This window comes from Ammospiza caudacuta, chromosome 5 (genome assembly GCF_027887145.1).
Source record: "Ammospiza caudacuta isolate bAmmCau1 chromosome 5, bAmmCau1.pri, whole genome shotgun sequence".
In the NCBI taxonomy this organism is placed as follows: domain Eukaryota; kingdom Metazoa; phylum Chordata; class Aves; order Passeriformes; family Passerellidae; genus Ammospiza; species Ammospiza caudacuta.
The window spans coordinates 64233686-64258835 of NC_080597.1; the positions used below are offsets into that span (position 1 = coordinate 64233686).

General features: G+C 42.5%; 1 protein-coding gene across 2 annotated transcripts in view; it reads left to right on the plus strand.

The window, feature by feature from the left end:
• The first annotated feature begins 9802 nt into the window (after window positions 1-9802).
• Window positions 9803-25150, plus strand: part of NAMPT (nicotinamide phosphoribosyltransferase) — a 31207-nt gene continuing 15859 nt past the window's right edge. For both annotated transcript variants that reach the window (XM_058804501.1, XM_058804502.1), the window contains exons 1-3: window positions 9803-9952; window positions 21985-22141; window positions 23417-23520. In XM_058804501.1, the coding sequence (XP_058660484.1) occupies window positions 9893-9952; window positions 21985-22141; window positions 23417-23520 (321 nt within the window). In that variant the 5' untranslated portion in view covers window positions 9803-9892. The remainder of the gene's footprint in view (window positions 9953-21984; window positions 22142-23416; window positions 23521-25150) is intronic.

Sequence of the window (25150 nt, forward strand, 5' to 3'; positions counted from 1 at the left end):
GTTTATAGAGAGAGGACACATTACTATGTAAAACACTGGAGGAGGTATCTGTACAGGAAAAATAAATCAGATAACTTCTGATTCCCCAGCAAGAAGATAGAAACTCCTGCCAGCAGCAGTAAAATAGATCCAGTAAACAGAAAGACAAACTGAATGGAAAATGAAAACATAAGGAAGGCAGTGGTTCGATATTGTAAAATTAACAAGGGCTGTGGAAAAGTTCACATTTTATCTGACACCAAGGATTTGACACAACCTACTTATCTCAGTGAGTTCACTGGCCCACATATTTCCCCAAATATTTGTGGAATGATTATTAATTGCTACGTGATAAGATAAATGCCAGCTTTTTTTTTCCTTGAAGATTATCTCATATTCCTGTTTAAGAAGTAATACTTATATATGACTATTGTTTTATCCCAATTTCAGTACTGTTTTGACACAAAAATCATACCTCTAAAAATAAGCCATCTAAAATCTCACTCCTATTTCCACTAACTTTGAGATCTCAGCATCAGATTTCAGAGAGAAAAATATAAAAGATACCTTGCTAACTGTCCAGAGAAAGGACAAGCTAAAAACAACTGTGAATTTCAAGGATGTGTTTCAATACTTGGTTCATTTCTTGAGAACTCTGATAAAGAAATTAGACTGCAGTCAAGAACTGAAGTCAGAGAGCTTGGCAAATCTTGGGGGGCAAGAGGAAACGTTGTGTGCAGGGGCCATGCTGTAATTCAGCTCATTGCAACTTATCACATTGGCAAACTCTCCAAATGTCACCACAGTGAAAGGGCAGAGCCAGACCCTACAGGTATCTGTTAGGTAGGTGCAATCCAAATCAAATAGCTCAAACTGGGAGCCCACGTTGATTCCTGATGCAGCACAAGCTGTCACATAGAATGTCTGCCCTCTCTCTCCCCAATAGGCACAGGCAGCTCTTCCTTCTACTCCTCAGCCTCATAATTTAAGATAATATGTTTTTTTTAAATGTATGCATAATTCTGATCTGTACTGAAATTGAGGTATAAAGTTCATTCCTGCCTCGTCCTGCCACAGTAGGCTCCAATCTACAGTTTCCCTTTCATGTTTAATTACAAAGCACTAAATAAGAATTACGACAACTGTGAGTAAAGTTGTAGAGTTTTTCATGGGCCTTGGGTCTTCAAAGAGACAAGAGCAGTTGTTGGTTGTAGTAAAGTTGTTTATTGCATGCATACATCAGTCTTGAAGGCAAGGAGTTCAGAGTATTAAAGTCCATGCCAAAAGCTTTCGGGCACAAAGTCCTGAGTTCCCACACCTTTTTCTTCTTCCTTCCTCTTCTTCTTTTCCCAAGATCTCTGTGGATTGATTTACAGGAAATGCAGAGTCTCTGGAGCAGTGGACACTCTCCTAGAGCACTGCCCTAGAAAAATACAGGGATTTTATTCCTAAATTATCCAATCAGCTAAAAGCAAGATTCTAAAACATTCTTCCTAAACCTACCCTGGCTTGATTCTAATGTTTGAAAGTAGTGTCAGTTCTTACACAAGATCTACACATATAATTTTATCTATTTACACAAATGGTTCTAGCTGCTCTATCTAGAAATACAAGCAATGTTCTGCTAGATTTCATTATGTCTGGAACTAATTTTGTGAAAGGTAACACTACTGTGAAAAACACATTCACTCTCCTGTGAAAATGTAAAAGGTTTAATAAATGACAGTAGGAGACAAGGAGCATAGAGCAAAGGTTATTACAGCTGGGTGCATCTGGGCACTCAGCCAAGAGCACACTGTTATCTTTGGGGATACCCCTTAAATACCTTTTCATTACATCAGCCTATTGCACATTCATAGATCCTCATGCATAGTAAACTTCCTTCCCAAACTAGTTTACATGTTCCTAGAATTGTTTAGCAGGGCTCCTCCTTGGATCTGCCTTTTTAGAGCATGTGTATTCTTTGGTTGTAGTTATAGTCCATTCTCACCTCCAATTTTTGGGCCTTGGTCCACACTGTCTTCAGACAGTGCGTGCTGATAGTTCACATATCAGCAGATATCTTCTTCATATGTTCATTGGATGCTATCCCATCCAAGCAGGCATTTAGCACAAGCATACTTATATCAGCTATTTTACTACTATGTCTAAGCTTAATTAACAAGAGAAATAAAAACTATATCTTTACAATCAAGTTACTTTACATTACACATATAAAATCCATTTTAATATTTGCAAAAAGCCAGTATTATAATCTGTATCTATAACACTACTGGCCTTTAGGGCCTTTTACTAGCTAACACAGTCTCTTAAGGCATTTAAGATATAGTTCTCTTTACTTAAAACTAAAACTTACACTTCTAGTTCATATCTGTGTAGCTTTATATTTCAGCTTCTCTAGAGGTTCTAATTCAAACTCTGCATTCCTTTTTCTCTCTGAGGGACTCAGAGAGGTTTCTATTTCACGCATTCCAACACAGAGGAGAATTTAATAGAAATAAAAAGAGCTAAATCCAAATGCAGCATTCACAGAAAATTCTGTGCAGCAGAGCAGGTGCCTTGTTTAGCCCAGGGAGCCCTCGATGCCTGTCGGTGCCTCTGTGTGTGCTCGACTGCTCCAGCGCCTGCCTCTCCTCAGCCCCTTCCTTCCTCTGCTTACATCCTCAGCACATTTCTAGGCCATGCTCCTTGCACACTAATGGGATTAAGCTCTTCACAAAATGCAGCTGCAATCTTTTCCCATGTGGACAGCAGGAGCAGAAGATTGCCCACGTGTTTAAGCAGCAGCCCCAGAGCAGAGGGTGGTGCAGGGGCTCCCACTCTGCGGCCCAGCCCCTGCTGCCAGCCAGGCTGGGCTCTGTAGGCAGCATTGAGGGTGCACTGGCTCTGCAAAAAGGCCAAGAATAAACCTACACCTCATCTACATTGTAAGGACTGCAGGGCAGTGCTCTAGGAGAGTGTCCACTGCTCCAGTGACTCTGCATTTCCTGTAAATCAGCCCACTGAGATCTTGGGAACAACAGTGACCTGCGCAGTGCAAATATTGTGTAAGACCACTTCACAAAAGACCAGCAACTTGTTTTCAGAGATTATTTATGTTTGAGACATCAAAGAGAAAGACTTCCAGCTCTGAAAATTAGTTTACTTAGACACAATTTCATCATTTTTGCACTCACTCACCAAACACACCAATTTTAATCCTGCTCAATTCAACAGACTGCTAGCATCCTAAATTTAAGCACCCAAGGCAGTTTTTGCCTGTTATCAGCTTAGACTAATATTCTAAAGACAAATCTTTTCCCTTCATTTTTACTTTAAGAAGCAATAAAATACAAACCTATACATTTCCATGAGGATGTCCCTGTTTTTAAAGGTATTCTCCTAGACAATTGTATTTCACCCTCTGCACAGAAGGAGCCCAAGGAATGGCTCAGTCCAGCAGCAGTTTCTGTGCAGCAGCTCTGAAGGAGCAGAAATGATCCTGCATCTGTGTGCTGGGATTCCTCACCTGCAGCTGGGATGACTTAGCAGAACAGCACTGCATCCTTATGCAGCACCACAGCCCCAGCCACGCTACAAACACCCTTGCTGACTGAAATGGTCTTGATTTGTCTCCCAGTCAAACTGTAATCTGTCATGCACTGTTATGAGAATGGACAATGCCTGGGGCTCTGTCCAATCCCTATCATTTTATATTCACTCTCCCCAGGAACAACAGGAGCAAGGTATTTCCCTCATAAACCTCACAGTTCCTTTTGAAAAAGGACACAGGGGAAAAAAATCACATTTCTTTAAAACTGTAGTGCAACAAATTTTGTAACCTTGTGATATTTTTTTGGTCAGAACACTGTCTGTATAGTAGAGCTTGCCCTCCATACAATTCTTTTAGTGAGCATAAATAAATTATTCAATTTCTTTCTCCCCTTCTCTTTAAAGACACAGTGCACAAGATCCTGAGTGTACTAAAGTCACTGGCAGCTCACTAGAATGCCACTGCATTTTACAGGATCAGGCTGAACTAGAAAGTGTTTGAGCAGAGAAAAACACAGTTCAAGGCAGAAGTTCATGTGAGGACAGTAGCTGATGTCACAAACTGTGAAACCGTAACTCCTCTAACTGATGTGTTGTAGCAAAATGCCCACTGTCTGTCCCTCTACTGCTTTTTACAAATGTGTTGGTTTATCTTGTTTTGCTTCAGGTGTTCTACAAAGTCAGCAAGAATATTACAAAACTGGGCAATCAGTAAATATGTATAATCTTCCATGCTGTCTACTCCTCAGAAAAAGAAACTCTGGAAAATTGGTGTTTCTAGGGAGTTCTGTTTTTTGGATTTTGGTTTTGGTTTTTTTTCTCTTTCACAGAAGGCATGAATCAAACGAAGAAAATAGACCCTTCAGCTTGCTAGAATGAAAATGGAGATCTGAATCATTAGAAAGTCATCTTCTGTATTTATAAACTGGACAGGTGGCATTTGATCCTCAGACATAACCGTGGCAGCTCAGTTGAAATTCACATGTGCTGCAGAAGTGTTGAAACCTTGTATTTTCACCTGGACACACAAGTGTGTCTGTCCCACAGTCCAATACACACTGCGTATTGTGAAATACAAAACAAAAGTCAATCCGTTTAGCTCCAGGCCTCTGATCCCTCCACCACATAAAGCTCAATTATGCTCTGCAGACACTGTGGTTGCTGCTGTAGCTGTGTCAGTGCAGGGGCTCTCACACATCAGGTGATAAACAAATACATAACTAGAAATGGTCTCAGCTCCAGAGGATTCAGCATTTACTCCAGAGCAGTAAACATTGATTAAATTATAAACTTAACTCTAGATAAACAGCAATAAAATCTTCACACTGTGACAGAACATCACAAATTCTGCATTGGCCAAACACTGCTGAAGAAACAATTTAGAAGTATATCTGAATTCTGAAATGAATGTGTTGGAAATATTTCATTATTTTTCCTATAAAAGCCAGAGGCATTCATTCTTATGAACTCTATTTGACCAAGCTGATACTCACCACTCTTATGAAGTGGAGGGTAGTTGGTTTGGGAGGCAGAGAAACTACTTTGTGCTGATTTGATTCAAAGGGAAAAAAACTTCAGCTGTTTGGATGTTTGGGAATCTCGGTATGTGGACAAAGTACAGGTGATTGAATCTAATATTCCTGTCAGCTCCCTTCCTGCACTGCATCCCACACCCCACAGCCATCACTTGACCAGCTGCAGAGGCTTATTTTAGTTGCACATTGTGTCAGGGACACAGTCCAGCTCAGAGGTTACAATTACAGAGTTTATTGGCTCAGGTACAGCACTGCACAAACCACATTACACAGTGCTTGGTGTCAGTTCAGGAAGTGGTTTTGCCACTTTTATATGTCCTGGGACATAAAGAAACAGCTTTATTAACCCAAGCCAGCTCCATACAACTGGATATCTGAGCCACAGCACAAAACCAAGAAAATCCAGAAATGCAAGACTTGCACTGTTAACTTTATAAATCCCCATTGGAATTAGCAAGCTCCTGCTCAGGAGGATGCTTCTTGATGCAAGCTGATGCTGGACAGATGCACTCAAACACCCATGAGCAACATTCACTTGTCACCCAGCTCCTGAGGAGACCCCAGCATGGACAAAAGAGATGGCAGGTCCACCTGAGTGTCTCTTGGTAGAGGGCACCTCAGTACACCCAAAACTGGTATATTGTGCTGGATCCACAGTGCCAATTCAGAACCAGTAATGCATATTTGTAACAATCATTTTAGCATGTCCTGTGGCATTTCACCCACCTGTGTGACAGCAATTTCAAGCCACCTCAGCTTTACAATACTCTGAGCAATGAAGGGACTGAACTTCACTTACTCTTTGCAGAACACGCAAACACCTCAGTACTGGTTATGAAATGCATACCAAGAAACAACAATTTATGTGGTGTGATACAAAGCCATCCCCATAATCTAAAATCTGCCTCTTCCAAAAGTCAAGGCAAGAAGGCTCACAGCATGTCTGGAAGTCTACCAATCCAAGTGCCAGCAGAAATATAGGCATTGGCTTCCAGAGAACTGACCTGAGGGCTAGATGTCGTTCTTAAGAACTTTTAAAGAAAAGAGAAAAGCTGACTTGCAGTGAGCCACGCTCAGAAGGCCAAAAAATGGAAAAATATGTGAAGGCCAGAAATATTTATTCACTTCTATGGAAAATAAAATACTTTGTGATTCCTTGTGATTGGGATACTATTTAACAGAACTATTGATGGACATGGTTTATCAAAGAGAATTAAATTCTTAAGCACATTAAAATCTGCTTAGATGACTTTAATAAATTATGAACTGATTTATTCTGGAGTCCCAGCCAGGTATCCAAGGTGAAAGAACAGTACAAGAACACAACTAGATGTTGCAGAATGGTGTAGGATGGGAAGCTTTAGAAAGGATAAAAGGAGTATAGCCTTGGAGGAAGAAAGAGTCCACAGGTTCCACTCTGTTTTCCTTACAGCTTCACAGCAAAGAACTGAATGCAGCAAGGTGGCAAGTGACAGATACCTGATAAACTCCAGCTGCACCAGCCTGGCCATCAGGCACCAAGGGACCTGCTGCAAAAATTGTAAGTTTAAACACTACCACAAGTAACTAAAGCACCAAGAAGCACATTTAAAATTCTGCCCTTTTGCCAGCATATCTGAAAAGAAAAACAACTGCATTAAGAAACAATGTTGACATTCAATCTGTCAATATGCCTTGGAATTATCACCCAAATAAAGGGAGCACAGGGGATTTGTTCAGGCTCAGAAGTAACAACCAAAACAACCAGAAACAGAGAGGAAAATTCATGCCCTGAACATAATCATGGTGTGTGCAGAAATTCCAGTCACAGCAATCCTCTATGCAGTGGTGACAGGACTCTCAATGATAGATTAAACAAATATCAAGTTTTGCAGTAGTGAGTGAAGAAAGGATATGGTGTCATATCCATCTTAATTTGACTGTCCTTGCATACTTCCTAAGACATCAGCCTGAGGACATATTTACAAGATAGCTCTCCTCCAGATACAGCACCACATTATGGACTTTATATACATAAAATGCTGAGTGCACAATTCTGCTACACAGAGCATCATTTATTATCAGAAATCCCTGAGGAACAAAATACATCCCTGGATTAATATGACTTTATTAAAGCTACCCTTAGAGCTTTGTTTATTAAAATATCTAAACAAGTAATACTAAAAATCTCTCACATGCTAAAGGAAAATGTTGGAAGATAACTGTTGAACAACCTCACCTCAGTCTGTAGGTAAATGGTATCAGAAACAATTTAGCTGAGCTCACATTGAAATTGAAGAACATCATTTCTTGGTGTGGTTCCTTCTGGAGGGAGAAGTTAAGCCCCATATATGTTACAATTCCTGATTTCAACAAGCCAGTTGAACAGTCCAAAGCCAGTTTTACAGATAGTAGAGGACAGATACAGCACAGAAATCAAGTATTTGAGTTTCCCAGGATTATTTCTCCTTCAACATTGTGACGGTACTCCCACCACCTACAGCTGCAAGCGTTGTATTTAATTTTTTCCAAACTTAAAATATGTTCTCCTCGCCAGCCAATAGTGATTTAACATAGTTCTGTTTAGCATAGTACCATTTTCTATTAATACTCTAAATGCCCTAACTTTACAATATTTCATTATAGATACAGCTTAAGATATGTTCAAATGAGCTAAATTAAACCATTATTCAAGATCTGGCACAATATAAGGTGCCAGAAAGAGCCAGCAGGAGGGGAAACAAGATGCTGACAAAAATTCTGTCTGAGCAAATAATCATTAATTATTCTACTGAAGGCTTGAAGATATATCAGCAGAATTCTGTAGTGAGAAATGCCATTTAAAAACAAAAACCAAAAAACCTGCAGTATTTTTCTGACTTTTCCAATTTCTTGCCAAGGTTTAGATAAAAGTTTGATCTGATAAAATAACTTTTGCTTTTTACTAATCAGCTTTATATTAAAGCAGAATTTTAAAAAAATAGGCTTTGTCCCTTGCATGCAGAGAGATTTCACCTTAAAAAAGATATGGAACAATAACACAGACAAAGGATGTGTTAAGGGACAAAGTCCTGATGTGACACCACAGAAGAAAATTTTGTGACAAAACATGGGAGATTTGCATATAAAGATAATTTCAAATTATCACATGACCATGTTGCCACATTGATGGGACACTCCACAAAAGGAATCCTCAGAAGGAACTAAGGAAGGGTTAAGTCTGGACAATTTCAGAAAAATAATTTTTTTATTTAAGGAGGATGTGGAAAAGGTACAGCAGCTTTCTAAACTCGCCAGCACTTTTAGATCAGTCTTGCTAGTGGAAGACAGCAGACTGGGTTGTCTATGCAGCAACAAACAAGCAGAGATAAAAGGGGAAGAGCTACAGAGAAACCTTAGAAAGAAAATGGACATTTCAATTTTTTTTGCTCTGATGGGGAAGTTATGGTAAGAAGATAGTTCTGTGTCCACGAGACTGAACAAAAGCAAGTGGAACATCCAAGACAAGAATTAGTTGCAAGTTCATGGTGCTGATAGCAATAACAGCAATTGCCACTGCTAATTTTATATTTTGGTGAAAAACAGAACTCAAACAAGATGGCAGAGGGAAGAATACATTAAACTCCTGATATATGGAGTCAATTAATGTTTCCAACTTCTTCACAGACCTTTCCCTGTTGTAGGGAAACCCTTTCCCTCCAGAGAAAGCAAATGAAAGTAGTTTCCAGGATCACAGAATGGGTAGAGCTGGAAGGGACCACAGTGGGCATCTGGTCCAGGCTCCCTGCTCAGGCAGGGTCAGCCTGGAGCTGGCACATGGCACAGGATTGTGACTGGATGGTTCCTGGATATCTCCAGCAAGGGAAACCCCACAGCCTCTCTGGGCAAGGTATTTATATTTATATATATTTATATATATAAAACTGGTGCTTTTCTCTCATGGAATGGCATAAAACAAGAGCATGCTGAGGTCAACAAGGACTCACAAGAGTAATCAAATTAATGTAGCTCACAGGGATGTTATGGATACAACATACAATTTTTGGATATGTTTATGATTGAACAACAAGGTAAGTTGTTTGGAAAGCAGGTGTAATTTTATATGTAATCCCCGATCGACAGCAACTGTAAAGAATGCTCGGAAGTATTTCTGTCAAAAAGTGTCACGTTCTTCCACCGAGGCAGCCGGTGCCGAGCGTGAGCAGTGGGGGTGGATGGCGATTGGGCTGCTCGGGAAGGCGGGCAGGTCCCTCCCCACACGGGCATCAGCCCCAGGCGCTGGTAAAAGGAACCGCAGGGCGCAGCGGCTGCCCAGGAGCTCGGCCCGGCCGGGTGCAGGTGCGGGTGCGGGCGGGGGTCCCCCTGGGCCCGGTTGGTGCCGGTGCCGCCTCCCCTTTCCCGGAACGGCGGCTGCCGAGAACCGGGACCCCACCGCGCATGCGCGCCGCCCCCGCCCGCCTCAGCCCCGCCGCCCGTTCAGCCGAGCGCGCGCCGCTTGCTACAGCCAGAGGGCGCCCGCCGGCCGCGCGGTGACGTCACCGGGCCGGCCCCGCCCAAATCCAATGAAAGAGAACGTGCGGCGCGGGACGCTCCCCGCCCGCCCCTCCCCCTGCACCGGCCGGCGGCGGGACCAATCGGAGCCCCCGCGGCGCCCAGGCCCCGCCCCCCTTGCCGTAACGTCAGGGAACCGCCCTCTGTGGCCGAGCGGTCCAACCAATCAGCGTCCCCGCTCGCGCCCGCCCAGGCCGCGATCCCCTGTTTCCGCCCCGCCCCCTCCCTCCGTGCTCCCCCCCGCTCAAAACGCCAGCGGTGGCGGCGGAGCCCGGTTCTGTCCGTGCGGGCGGCGGCGCCTCCCGGGGCTCGGCGACATGGAGTGCGCTGCGGCGGGAGCCGAGTTCAACATCCTCCTCGCCACCGACTCCTACAAGGTGGGCACGGACAGCCGCGCGGGAGAGAGGGGGTCACCTCTGCGGACACTGGACCCGCCGGTGCGCGCCGTCCGCGGGGCGCCGAGCCAGGCCGGTCCCGCCGCCACCGGCCCCTGCCCGCGTGGCCGGGGCTGGGAGATCCCCCGGGACGCCAGTGAGGGTGCCCGGCCTCACCCGGGCGGTGCGGGGGAGACGGCGCAGGCCTGGCTGGGGCTGCCCCTCTCGCCCCCGGCAGCCCCGAGCCGCTGCCCGCGGGGTGCCGGGGGCCGCGCAGCCGGGGGGCGGCGGCGGGGCCAGAAAAGAAAGTGAAAGCGGGCGGGGTGGGCGCCGCCATCCCGCCGCCTCTGGGCGCGGGGGGCGGCCATGGCGGGCACGCGGGAGGCGGGGGCCGCCCGGCCCCGAGCATCGTCCGGCCCCGCCGGGCTGCCTGCCCCCCGCCCCGGCCGGGGTCGCGGAGGGCACGCACGGCGCTGCCGCGGGGCAGCCGCTCCTTCCCTCTCCCGCGCCGCGTCCCTCCCGCTGTGCTCCGCTCCTGCCCGCGGCCGTGCGCCTGGCGGCGATGCAGCGCGCCCCGGGAACCGGCTGGCGCAAAATCCGTGTTCGCTAGCCCCGTGCTTAGCTCCGGGCACTGCGGTGTCACATTGGCTCGGCAAGGTGGAGGTTAGAGCGGAGAGGCGCACGCACGGCCCTCCCTTCGTTTCCTGGAAATAGCGGGGCTGACAGCGGTGACAAAGTGCAGGCGCCCTGTCCGCGCCCCGCGCCGGTGCTCTGTGCCCCGGCAGCGCCTGCCGTGCCTCGCAGCCAGTGTGCCCGGGCCGGAGCTCTGTGCCCCGGCCGTGCCTCTCAGCCAGTGTGTCCGGGCCGGAGCTCTGTGCCCCGGCCGTGCCTCTCAGCCAGTGTGTCCGGGCCGGAGCTCTGTGCCCCGGCCGTGCCTCTCAGCCAGTGTGTCCGGGCCGGAGCTCTGTGCCCCGGCCGTGTCTCGCAGCCAGTGTGTCCGGGCCGGAGCTCCGTGCCCCGGCCGTGCCTCGCAGCCAGTGTGTCCGGGCCGGAGCTCCGTGCCCCGGCCGTGCCTCGCAGCCAGTGTGCCCGGGCCGGAGCTCCCTGCCCCGGCCGTGCCTCGCAGCCAGTGTGCCCGGGCCGGAGCTGCCCCTGTGCCGCGCTCATAGAAGCGCTCAGCATCCAGGCTCTGGGCACAGCCCCCGTGTGACTCCCCCGCCGGGCTGGACACGTGTGCCCGGCCTCTCCGAGGCTGCAGGGATCGCTTATTTCCTTCAGCAGCTGCGTTGCAGTGTCCACGAGGTTCTTGTAAACAAAACTACAGTAACAGTCCTGGTTGTCGTTGTAAAGCATTTATTGTGTTTTAGCTCTTTGAGCGTTGCGATGCTGGGATGAGTTTTCAGGGATGAGGGTACTTCTGGATGGAGGAATTGAGAAAGCAAACAACAAGATCACAACAAGCTGTGTTGTGACCAGGTCTTGTTACTGAGTAACTACTAAAGTACAAACCTCAGTAGTTGCTGACTTGTGATATTATTGCTATTACTATTATTTTCATTATTATTGTCATTACTATAAGTTGCATCAAGACATAAAGAAAGTTAACAGCTATTGTTGGTGTTTGTGGGAAGGAGTTTTGGGAGATGCTGATAAATGTTGGAGCAGCTCAATCAGGGCATCCTGATGCTGCAACTGAGGGCTTGCAAAGCTGCCTCCATTCCGGGTGCAGTCTGACTACAGTGCTCTTTATGAACCAGGTTTAAGTGTTTGTTGTCTAACTTATTCAAATATGGAAGATGCATTTTTCTTCCATGTCTGAGACTAATCACATTAAATACTGCAGGCCTGGTTTAAAACAGTATCTACTTCAAATATAATTTGCACACTACTTTTTCTAAATTCTCTGGGTGTGCTCAAGGATTGGTGGCACACTGGTCCCTTCCAGTTCAGCACACTGGAGTGACATAAAACCAGTTTGCTTCTGTTTTGTTTGCTGTTTCATAGTATGACTTGGTAACATTCCAGGAGTGGTAGAAGTCTTAAAGAGGTCAAATAAAGGCCTGAGGTGTTTTTTGGGTTTTTTTCCCAGTTAAAAACCGAATTTGGATGAGGTTTTCTGTGGCAGCTTAGGAGCATTTTGTATTATATTTAGAACAGTTGGCCTCTCAGTTGCTTTGTTAGGGCTATACAAATTGTCTCTCTTTCCATATGCTTTTTTCCAAATCTTAGGAAATGCAGTGTCTCTGAACAATGCTTAAACAAGTAGCTGCTTTTATCTTGTTAGGTAATATGAGCAAACATCACTTATCTGCTCCCTGGATGATACTGGCATTTCCCAATCAATGAAACTCACTTAGTGAGAGCACTTGCAGTAAAACTGCACTAAAATATCTCGTAGTTTGTAATGTCAAGCTTTTTACAGGAGTTACCAAACACTCCTATTAGCAATTAAAACAACAGTGAGAGTTGATTGGGAAATTTTTTCTTTATTTTTAATTTGGTTAGACAGTTCTGCTGTATCCACAACTGTAGCATCTGTTTGTGTATGCAGAACTGTCTGTACATAACATTTACACTGAGAAAAAACATGGATCAGCTCAGAAGTTTACATGGTGATCTAATTGCAGTAGATGCCAGTCCATACAAGCTAATGTTGGTGACAAAAATCACCTAGAAATAAACACCTGTATGGTATTTAAGCCATACAGGTTTAAATACCATAAACACCATAAGGTATGCAGACCATAGTGAGTGGTACAACCCCAGCTTAGGCAGTTGTCCATCAATAAAAAAATTGTGGCATCTCAGGGTTGTGTCACAACTTGTTAGTTTGAGTAGTAGCTCCAGTGTCCCAGTTCTGTGTTGCTGCAATTTGGGATGAAAAAACAACTCATTGCTGGTTTAGTGCCTATACAGTTTCAGAAACAAAGTAATTCAGTAGGCAGAGGTTTGTCTGTTGAGAGCCTATCCAGCCTCCCCTCCTCCTACACTATTTTCCTGTCTGCATGTGCATCATAGGACATTTCCTCTTAAACAATGGAGATTATTAAATACTCAGTTTCAAAATCTTTCAAGTGTTTTTGAAAAATGCTGAGTATCATGCTGATTGCTAGTAGTAAAGTGAATATTCCTAGACAGGAGTAGTTCCAGTAGGTGAATATGCACTGGTTCCAGAACTGACCTTCTCTTATAGACTGGAGCTTACTCAATTGTACAAGTGCTCCAGGATTTTGAGGCTGGGCTTCAAATTATACAGTTTATCTCTAAACCCAATAACAAGATAAATGTTTTTACATCACTTAGATTCTTCTTCCTGTGTACTTTATTCTGTGTTCTTAAGCTTTTACAAATGCCCCAAAAGTATAATTCCTCCTGTATGCTGGGAATTATATGCCATCCCCTCAGAGTCTGGGCATGGGCATTTGGTATAGTGTGTGTGCAACATGCTGATAAGCAACAGCAGTCCTTTTAATTCTTCTGATCATGAGACTCTCAAGAGATTCATCAGTGCAGTGTTATCTGGGGAACCTCAATATCTTCATGTGCACTAGACCAATGGCATTTCTATTAGTGAAGTTTTCTACTGGTGATTTGGTATTACTGAGAAGAGGAAGTATTTAAAGTTAAAATCCTTGTTGATAGAAAACTGCAAGTGAGGGGATATCAGCTGGCTCCTTGAAAATCGCTGTTTCTGTTGCCTGATGTCTTAGTCTTCTGTGTGCAGCAAGGTACAATTTATACAGCTCCATCTATACAGCTAGCTGTACATACATTATACAATATTCTATAGCAGTCTTGTCCCTCTGAGACAGTGGGGTTCTGTTCACTCTCTGCCCTTCCCCAGTGGAAGGGTCCTTGCCCTCAGTGCCTCATTTGTCTGACATTGCTGACACACCTCCTCTGCATTTTCTTTCTCTCTGATTCCCAGTGCTCTGTTTAGCCTATATTTGTTTATTTCTGCACAGGCAAGAAATATTGCAGACTATAGGTAGTCTGAAACTGTGTTGAGAGGATCAGCTTGGCAGAGCTGTGCTGTTCAGTGGGAGGACAGCTGTGACTGGGACAGGCCAGGCCTGGGTTGGATGGGCCACGAGCTGCTGTTGACTGACCCTTGTTTGCTGCAGTAATAATAGCTTATTTTGCTTTTTCCAATTAGATCTGGTACTGTTGCTTGGCATGTTTCATAATTAAGCTGATAGTTATAATAAGCTGCCATGCAATTACCTCTTAGGAGGAGCTGACTTGCTATCTGGACTGTAAATGAGATCTGTTTCAGAATTAATTTCTTTCTGGATGCCTCAAGGAAACCCAAAATGTATGTTTTAATTTTGTATGCCTTACATGTTGAATTTTAAGTATTTGTCACTTCAGATGACTTTTTACTCTGTGTGGATGTAGGAGAGCACTGAGTTCTGAAGCCCTTCACGTGAGTGTGTGTTTATTCTAGGCTCTGACAGCCTGTGTATTCTTTATTTAGAAGACTAGAGGTATGTGAGGAAGAAACATGAGTACTCTTTAGCCTACTGGATTTGACTAGTACGTAATGACTGCAAAATACTCTGTGCAACAGCCCATATATTTTTTTTTCTTAATTAAAATCTTGTGGTGGGAGTGTGAGTGTTATCTCCTGTAATTCTGCCAGTGCAAAGCATCGGAAGCGTCTGGCTCAGCACTCCTTGTAAGACACAATCTTCACACTGTCTAGCTTCGTTATTTTCCAAGTTTTCATTTGCAGTCACATGGTCCTGTTACAAACCCCAAGACACCATTGCTCGAAAGGAGCACTGCAACTGTACAGTATTCAGATAATTTTTAAATTAGTGGGAAGTAGCCCTTCTAGAACCACTGCAGCTTTCATTGTTGAAAAGTAAATGTTTTTCCTTTTTCATTAAGGAGCGGGAGACTTACCACAGCGTGTGCAGTAGTACAGCAGACTAGTGACAGATGTGTAGACAGTAAACATAAGGCATTTTGTCATCTCTTTTGTGATAGTCTTGGATATAAAACTGCTGGCTTGACTGAGGTAGAGTTAATTTTCTTCCTAGTAGCTGGTATGAGGCTGTGGTTTGGATTTGGGCTGAAAACAATTCTGATAATTCAGGGATATTTTTGATTTTGCTGAGTAGTGCCTGCAGAGAGTGAAGGCCTTTTCTGCCCCATACACCATCCCACCAGCAAGGAGGGAGCTGGGAGGGGACACCAGGACAGCTGACCCCAGCTGACCCAAGGGATATTCCATACCACATGACATCATGCTTAGTGAATAAAGCTGGGGGAAGAAGGAGTAAAGGGGGGAATGTTTGGAGTAGTGGCATTTGTCTTACCCAGTAAATGCTACACAGGCTGGAGCCCTGCTTTTCTGGGAATGCCTGAACACCTGCCTGCCCGTGGGAAGTGATGAGTGAATTCCCTGTTCTGCTTTGCCTACATGCAGAGAAGTTTTGCTTTCCCTGTTAAACTGTCTTTATCCCAACCCATGAGTTTTCCACTTCTACCCTTTGGATTCTCTCCCCTGTCTCACTAGGAGGAGTGAATGAGTGGCATTTGGGGTTTGGTTGCCAGTTGGGGTTAAACCACAGCAAAAACCATAAAAGTCTTTAGTGGTAAAGCAATCAACTGCAAAGTGTGGCTGTTTTTAAGCTCTGTGTTTTGTCTGAGAAATTTAGAACACATTCAGTTCTAGTGCTTACAGTTAACCTTGTGCTTTAAATGAATGTGGACCTGGTCATGTACAGCATCTCTGCTGTAATGTGCAGCTTCCATATGAATTCAGTTGCTTGCATGTGCTTTCCTTATTTTTCATAGTACTGACTGGTCTCAACTTCTTTTTCCTCACCTCTGGTCCTCTTATTTTTCAATACACACATAAGAAATGATGGATGAACTCAAATATGGAGACGTTAGAAGTGGTACAAGGTCATCATTCAGTCATAACCTCCGTTAGCTTATCTCTCTCATCTCTTATGAGCTGATATCTCCCAATGTCCTCAGTTTGGTTCTTGAACATTGTCTCAATCCTGTGCATTCTAATCAGGGGCTTGGAGTCTCTCTAAGGCTTTTTCTTTCCCTTCTGGTAATTTGAAGCACATGTAATCAAAATAGTGAGATTCTACTTGACTCTTAGATTTTTTTTAACTCACTTAAGAATGTCTTGCACTTTACCTGCTGCTGTTGGATGCCCTTTCTCTTGAATTAATAAAGATTGATTCTCCTGGCATTTCCTCTCTTGTTCAAATAAATTTATCATTTAACCATACTGGCTTTTGGTCTGGTTTTCATTTCCACTGTTGTGGTGTGGATTCCTTCTGTGATTGCTTGAATGCTGCCAAAGCATCCCTGTTGAATATAACTGTTAGTCACAGTTGTGTTGGGTTTTTTCCTGAAGAGGGTCACAATGCCTTATCACTGCTGTTAATTGTCTCATCTCAGTGAGGTATATCTGATAGAGCAGTCCCTTTGCTCCTAAGTCCTGTTTCATCTCCTTATGTTGCTAATAATGCTGTTTTCCATGTAGATTGTTGGCAAACTTTGCTTTTAGCTGCTCTGTTGGCTAAATTTTCTAAGGGTTTAGGTAAAGCAGTATTGCATCCATGGCCTCTTTCCATAATGTTTGTAAATAGGAGGTCTTGGGGTCTTTGCAGAAGTCTCCCTGGTGTAAATACCAGCAGTACCACTGCACTGAAGTTGGGTAAGGCAGTGGGGGTGAGGACCCCCAAATGTCACTTGCAGTGCAGTGCCCAGCCTGTGCTTTGGCCCCTGTGCTGCAGACCTGCAGTGTCCTGGCCAAGTGGCCCCGAGTCCAGGCCATGCTTCTTCTGCTTTATCTGCCACCTGTCCCTCTGAGTCTTCATTGTTGTGGCTGTGTGGCACCATGGGTGCAGTGGCCAGGTTGTTCTGTACTCATTTAGCACTAAGGATTTTCCAAAATAGCTCCAGAAAGTTCAAATACTGTCTCACTTGAACTGGTATCATCTTGTCACATGAGAGTTACAGTACAGGCAAGATCCTGCTGGGTAAATGTTTGGGGGTTTGCTTTCTCCACTGTAGACAGGGCTTGGAAGCATCTTTCTGGTGGTTCATGTTGGCATCTGACCTAGGGGAGCATCAGGAATTACCACCAGTGGAGATTTTGGCCACACCTGACTTCTCATGTCCTATGTGTTTTTCCCACGTTTTCAAGTAGTTGAATTACATAGGCCTAAATAACCTTTTAAAGTAAATTTGTCACAATATCCTGTACAACAAAGTTTGTAGATTGCACGAATATTTATGTCTTTATGTCAAGTATCTTCTTATCTAGTTTAGAAAAATGCAGCATTTACTTCAGTCATCCCTATTTTGTGTTGAATACCCATTAATTCCTTTTTCTTGAAATTTAACTCTTAATATTTGGGGTAGTTTTTTTATGATCTAAATGCTATTTGTGGTTCATGTTTTTTTCCTCAAAAAAACTTGATTTAATTAAATAGATGTAATCCTTGTTGAAAGTATTCTTTGTGCAGAATATACCTTTATTTGCATTAAATTAAACAAGGAGTTATCACAACTGGAATAAAAGTGCTCCATTTCAGTCATAGTACATAATCTTGTAGGTTGTAGTGCCAAAGCTGTTTGTCAAATGTTTTATAGACAAAACCTAAACCGCAGCCTTTGAACTAAACATCAAAAGGCCTTTGAAGATACTTTGGAGAGTTGTTTTCTTGTAAGGGTCTCTTAATCCCAGTAGAGGCTTTTGTTTGCTTTTCTGTTTGTTGGTTGGGGGTTTTTTTCTTCCTGAAGAGAAGGGATTTCCTACTGACTTTATAGTCACTGCTACTTATCAAGAGCTCATCTGTACAAGTCCTGCTTCTGTCATCCCCTAACTGAAAGCATAGAGTTATCAATACTGCCTTAATCTCTCAAGTCACATAAAATTTAATATCAAATATTGTACATTGCCTCTGGTTGTTGTTTCTACTGTCCTTTAGGATACAGAAAGATGCAAGTCTTCATCAGACAACAAAGATCAGGCATTTTTTGAAGCACAGTTTTCATTGTCCAAGGGCCTTTTAGTGTTGTGTCAAGTTTTTTCTTGTTGATTTGTTTTATTTTCAATTGCATTCTTTGTGTCTTCTGTGAACTGTTCCCACTCCTGGACCTTGACCTTTTTTCCACACTTTTTTTTGCACCACCAGGCATTTCACTGCATGCCAAGCCTCCTGACCACCACTGTGGCAGATGGGCATTATTCCCCCACATAGAAGCCCAGAAATGACAGCTAATACAGTCAGCTTCTGTGACATCTTGTGGGCAGATATTCCTGATCAGTATGGTGCCCTGTCTGAGGGCTTGGGAGCAAAAAGATGGCCAGATAACTCAGCAGGGGTTGTAGGTCTTGTGCTTAACTTCTTACACGCCTATATAACAGAATCAAAGAATGCTTTGGGTTGAAAGGGACCTTCAAAGGCATCTAGTCCAGCCCCTTTGCAGTGAGCAGGGACATCTCCAACTAGACCAGTTTGCTCAAAGCCTCATCCAGCCTGACCTTGAGAGTTTCCAGGGATGGGTCATCTGTCAGCTCTCTGAGCAACCTGCTCCAGTGTTTCACTAACTTCATCACAAAACAATTACTATATCTAGTCTGAATCTACCCTCCTTTAGTTTAAAACCACTCCTTGTCCTGTTGCTGCAGGCCTTGCTAAAAAGTGTGTCCACATCTTTTTTATAAGCCCCCTTCAAGTAGCCAGTGGTTGGGAAGTGTGGTACTTTTAAGATTGTGATTGTGCCTTTAAATATTTAGTAATATTTAAAAGGGTGTCTCAGATTTGTGGGTAAAGCTAACAACTTTGTGGAATGTCAAAAGAAGTATCTTAAAAATTACAGCTGTAAGGTTTGCTCAGATGTAAATATTTTAATTGCCAGGGATGTGTATTTTCACTGTTTAAATAGATTTTAATGTGTGAAGAATATAATTGAATACTACACGTGTGACTTGCAAATCACGCTTCCTTATCTCCTTCAAGTACTTACAGCAACTTAATAAAATTATATTTCTGTCAAACACTAAACTTTCATATATGTTTTAATCCCTAGGAGTAACTATCTTCTGGACACTAGCTAGTATGTATTTTCAGGTTAGGATCTAATCTTATGTCAGAAAAGATAGCTAAACCTGTGATGCAATGTTTGAGAAACTTGAGTGGCATTTTTTTTAGGTTGAAGCTGTCAGCAAGGTAGTCAGGAGGAGCTGTGTCCCCAGGTATGCAATACAGAGGATAAATCTGTTGGCATTTCATCCTGATTGCAGCTCTCAAGTTCTGCTTTGCAGCCAGAGCACAGTGTTTTGTGATCATGCTTTAAAGCAGAGCTAGAATAAGTCCCTAAAAGAATGTACTTTAATGCAATAAGAAAAGGTGGCACCAGCTCAGTGGGTGCACTGTGCGCCCTAAGTTAATTTGGGCCTGTAACCATTTTGATAGAGAGAAACATATAGCAGGAGGAGATGCCTTTGAACTGTCAAAGTCTAATATATTTTAAAGATGTGAGTGGAAGATTACACAGATTTTCATTACAATGTAGGTGTTGGCTTCAGTAACTTGCCCATAGTTGGTAAGTTGTATAAACTTTTTAAGGAAACCTGAGTATCCCATCTCATGCAGGTATAGTTTTCATTGTTTGAACTGTTGTGATGAGTACAGCAGCATTGCTTTGCTTTGCTCTGGAGCTTGCCACAAGGAACTGAGATATTCATGTGGAGGATTGGTCCTGGGACATGTGCTGTACTTGCCGCTGGTCCTGGGACTTGCAGCTGCTGTGTTGAGCCTTTGCTCTGAAATCACAAACTCAAAAGTCCAGTACCAGTTGTAAAACTGAGCAGAATTTTTCATGAGGTTGCTGTAGTTTATCTTGGTGGCACCAGTGGGAGGGGAGGAGTTCCCACTCTGTGTCTTTACAGTGCATGACCATTCTAAGGATTTGTTACAGGATCTTTTTCTCAGAGTGCATTTAATACAATTTAATACACAATATGTATGTGTGTTCATATACCCACTCAATAGAAAGACATGGAGTCAAATTGAGCCTATTTTTGTCTACTCCATAGTAAAGAAGAGAGGATGGTGTGTGTGTGTTTTGTTTTGTGCAGGGATTTTGTTTTCTTTTAAATGTGATGATATGCAGAGAGTTTTCTTTGAGCTGGCAGTGTGATGTATTTCTTGGAAGTTCTGCACAGAACTAGAAAGGGCATGTTATAATTTGTGAAGCGAGACATTTATTAATAGCTAGAACTAAATCTGAAAGCCAGGTTTTGTCTTTGGATCTAACATTGCTACTCTTAGGCATTCTGCTTTTGAGTGGCTGTGGAATTGTAACAGAAGATGTTTGTGCTCCATCAAATGCCTGTGGTGCCATGCTTTGTTTGAAGGGAGGGCAGAAAACATGCAATGACAAGCTTGGGTTTTATTTGATTGGCCTTGTAAACCTCATACAAGCAAAGACAATGGAATGATCTTTAAATTGACCTTCCTTGAATGTTTCCTTGCAGCATTGGAAACACAGCCATAACAGCCTTGTGCTGGTATAGAAGAACCAGAAATTCAGTTGAGTAGTTCATTGTCTAATCTGAGTCAAATACTCAATTTAAACGACATTTGAGAGGAGAAGTGAAACTGTAATTTTAAAATCCTTTAACATACAGTTTGAGGAATACAGGTAAAGCATCCTTCAAATATTTTTCTTTGAGAATGTTGGGGATACATTTAAAAAATCAGGACAAGAAGGAAGAAACAGTTAAACTATCCCTTTTCCAATTCCTTGTGGTATTAGAAACAGAAGTTTTAAAATTTATTTTGAGTAAGTAACAGTAAGAAACATATAAAGAATTGATACTCTAACCTGTAAATATGGGAGTTTGAAAAAAATTCACACAGGATTTTCCAACCATTTGAATTTTGTTCTGATGTACAGTGCTGCTTTCTCAGTTGTAGGAACAGTTTTTCCTTATGGAATGTATAGACTTGTTTAGACTTCCCATCATAATTTAAGAAAACTTGATACCTTCAACTTTGGGGGTACTTTACCTTGATTTGTGTGTTCTGTAATTTAAACATTGATAGTGCCAAGTTTCTGTCATTGTGTATTCTTTTTGTTCAGTATGGAATTAAGGATTTTGCATGGACTTTGCTTTTTACACATTAGGAGATGAAATTTTGCAGGCTTAAGGTTTTAGGTGTTTAGAGTGTACTTGTTTCAAATGCTGTTATTAATCAAAGTAAATTTCTGGCTAAATTTATTATCAGCTCTGAAAAGCTGTAATCATTGAATTCAGCATAACATTGTGCGTTTTATGGCCAGTTTCTACGTAATACAGGCAGCAACTTCTCATGCTTCCTTTATGTGAACTTTTTCAAATTTTGAAAAAAAGCCCATTTGGCTTTGTAGGGAGGCATTAACCTCAGGTAGATTTTAGCAGCTTTACTGACAGTAACAGGTTTGTGAACTGGCTTTGGTGTAACCAGAGTTTGAGAGACCCACTCTGCTCATGGGGAATGGGACACTTGGGTAAAGGCCATTGCCACTGCCTTCTTTGTTCTGGGTGGGTTTATCTGAGCTGTGGGATGGTGGCCTGCAAAACTGAAGTCAGATTGAAGCAGGTGTTTGGTAGTGGCATGGAATTTTGTGCTTCCTGTAGCTATTAGGCTTGGCCAAAGTGTGGTGGATCAAAAACTGACTGGGCACATTGCTGCTCCTAAAACCCCAGCCAGTGCCTTTCCCAGTCAATCAAAGCCAAGTCACCAGGGGAGGGGGAGGTTAACCTCAGGAAAAGGAGACTTGGTAAAGAAGCAAGGGATAACAGAGGGAAGACAGTCCTTGGAACTGAAAATTGAGAGTGTTTAAAAACCTGGAAATTCTGTAAATACTTGTGTAGAATGTGAATGGATAAATAATCACAGCTCAGAAGAGCTGGGAGTTACTTTTAAGCTTTAATATACAAATATGATTTCTGTTGTGCTTTGTAGTGATGTTTTGAGTTCTTACTGAATTTTTTCTTGATGTAGGTTACACACTACAAGCAATATCCACCTAACACAAGCAAGGTATATTCCTACTTTGAATGTCGTGAAAAGAAGACTGAAAATTCCAAATTAAAGAAACTGAAATATGAAGAAACAGTTTTTTATGGCTTGCAGTACATTCTGAATAAATATTTAAAAGGTAACTGTCTTAAATTCCAGTAAAACCTTTTCTCTAATTAAATGTTCTAACTTTTTCTCAAGTTTGTAGCCTTACAGTTGAAACAATTCCAGGTTATCCTGATACACCATAAGTAGTGACATGCATAATACCTTATTTATGTGATTGTGAAAAAAGTTATCCACCCTCATAAATTGGTACTAACTTGTTAATCCAGACACTTCTCTACTGCCTTTATTTATGCCAATGGTATATTAAAAATGAGAAGGTGTTCATTTTGCAACTTCAGTGGGCAAAATTGGAATGAATAGAGAGACCAAAGCTGTGCATAGTCACAAGCAGAGAGAAGATTTGATGGAAAATACATTTTGCATTTTGAGCATTAACTTCGGTTTTGTATTTGCTGGTTTGTTTACTGTGTAAACCAATAACGGTGTCAAATTTCCTTAAATTTTAATTTTCCTTAAATTTTGAATGGCCCTCAGCTTAGATCGTTGAGTATGGCAGCTACATATGAAAGTGATTTTTATACTGATAATTTTAGGAGTAACATCTGAAAATTACTTGGTGCTGTTCAAGATTTTTTTTGCCTTATGTACAAATATCACCTGTTCTGACCTGAGTGCATGTTGCCTTCTGCCAAGCTGTAAAGGAAAACTTTAGTCATACATCTTGTGGTTTTGTCTTGATCTAATAAACATCTCTGCCAATTCCACCAAAGACTGAAATTTCATTTTAGTCAAAACAGTCAATAATTTTGTTTCTTTTGTCCTTAGCAATCTGAGGGTTGTTCTCTAAGGTGGATGACTGGCCCTACACCAGCAGCGTGTTTATTCAAGTAATGTTGTTAGTCTGCTGGTTCCAAGCACAAGTGGTCAGTCAAAGGTTGGTTGCAAAGTCCCTCTATGGGGATTCCCTCTGGAATGGCACAGCTTAACCCTTGTGCTGGATATGTCCTTGCTGCATGTACCAGCTTGCACAATCAACACATTCCTCTGTGAAAAGCACTGCTGTTCAACCTCTTGACTGGTTTTTGACCGTCATAAAAGAGTAACGATCTCAAAATTTTCCTGAGTCATCTGCAAACCACAAGTGTATTTTACCCTCATGGTTTCTTGAGCTTTCTAATCTTTACAATAAATTAAAGTTTGGTTTAAACATTCTGCATTTAACGTTTCCTTCATATCTTTGTTGAAGGCAAAGTAACTTTGCTGTGTCTGAACCTTTTTGTTATTTATTTTATCAGCTGATAAATATTGCAAGTTTCGAAGCTTTAATCTCTTTCTGAAACTCCAGGTAAAGTGGTGACCAAAGAGAAAATCAAGGAAGCCAAAGAAGTATATAGGGAGCATTTTCAAGATGATGTCTTCAATGAAAAGGGATGGAACTATATTCTAGAGGTAAAAAAAATGGCAAAAATAGTTGGAGATCATTGTGAAGGATTTCTGAATCAACAGTAGAATAAATATGGCAGTCTCTTCTTTTAATCTTGATAGTGAAGACTGGATAAATTTAGCTTTTCATGTTTAGTGTACAGGGAGTAGCAGCTGTCAAAGAATAATCATGTAATTGTAATTCCTTAGAGAAAAGTAATTTCCATCCTTTCAGATGCCAAATGCGGCTTTGCAGGTAATAAGGATTTATGGCTGCTGCCAGCCAGCTCCTGTGGGTGAGTGAGTGGGGGCTTGTTGGCAGCTCTCCATGTGTGATACAGCACTCAGTGCTTGCCTGCATCATTTACATTTCTCTCTCTAACTAGTCATTACAGTGTTTACTCTAATGCAGAAAGCATTGCAACTTCTTGGGTGTATAAATAGTTCAAGAAAATGCATGTTTTGTTCAGTTGTTTTGTAAATTTTTCAGAGATATGAATATTGAATTTTATTATAAAATACAAGGCTTGAGCACTTATGACACACAACACATTTCAACTTTAGTCTTTTCACAATTATCCTTTCCCCTTTTGTTTAAAAGAGTGTTAGACTTAAGTAATTGCAGACATCTCTTCTCTGTAAAAGCAGCAGATTCAGACTAATAGCATTCATCAGAGCTGTACTAATCTCTGCTGAGTAATTAAATGCTTAGTTTCATTGTGGGTTTTGGTGAGTGAATATTTTTGGCATTTGAAAGCCCCTTTTTTAGTCTTCTGCATTTATATTTTCCTGGATACCCTAACTGTATGTACTTTTATGGTGGCATGTCTTTGTTACTATATCTGATGTCATCCTGCCACTGGGGTGGACCATAGGTGTGCAAGAGAAGAGTGACTTTCAACTAAGTGTTGCAAATGGCACCAAGGCAAATAAGCGCACAGTTTTCTAAGAGAGAGTTATGGAGAGGTTTGTAGAGGACTTGCATCCAGTTCAAATAACTACAAATTTGAATTCAATCCATATTTGTGTTTAAGCTACATTGTACATTGTGAACTGCTTTCATCTGTGTTAAAGTAAGCTTGATCCCTCTTTGGATAAACAGAATTTTAATTCTGAATGTCTGTCCTCACTGAGTTGTAATGTGGCTTGACTAAGTCCATTCAACTTTTGTTCTAGTCAAAATAAACATTCTTGCATACCTTCTGTGTATGTTTATTCCTTTGTCAGGTTTTCTTATTAAAAGTGTGGGTGTGTATTTATATATATAAAAACCCAAACATGATTTTCTTGTCTGGATCTCATGTGCTGGTGGCTCTCAAACTGGAAGTGTAGGTACTCTTTGAGTCTGTGTGTGTGCACAGAATTCCTGCTCCCTGAATTCCAGTGTTTGTTCACACAGCTGCCACTGTTGCTCCCTAGCTCAGTGCCTCAGGTGAGGTGGGGAAAGTGGAGGGTGCAGTGGCTGTGGGAGGGAAGTGCCAGGATGGATTTGAAATGTTCACCTCTCAGTTTGTACTTGAGAGTAAATGAATGGGTAAATACTGATAGGGTGAAGGGCTGGAAGAAAGAAAAGGATTTCCTGGAGAACAATGGGCAGGTGTAAAGGGTGGAAGTTGGCAGGAATCAGTGAGGAGTGATAGAGATGGAAGTCCTGAGT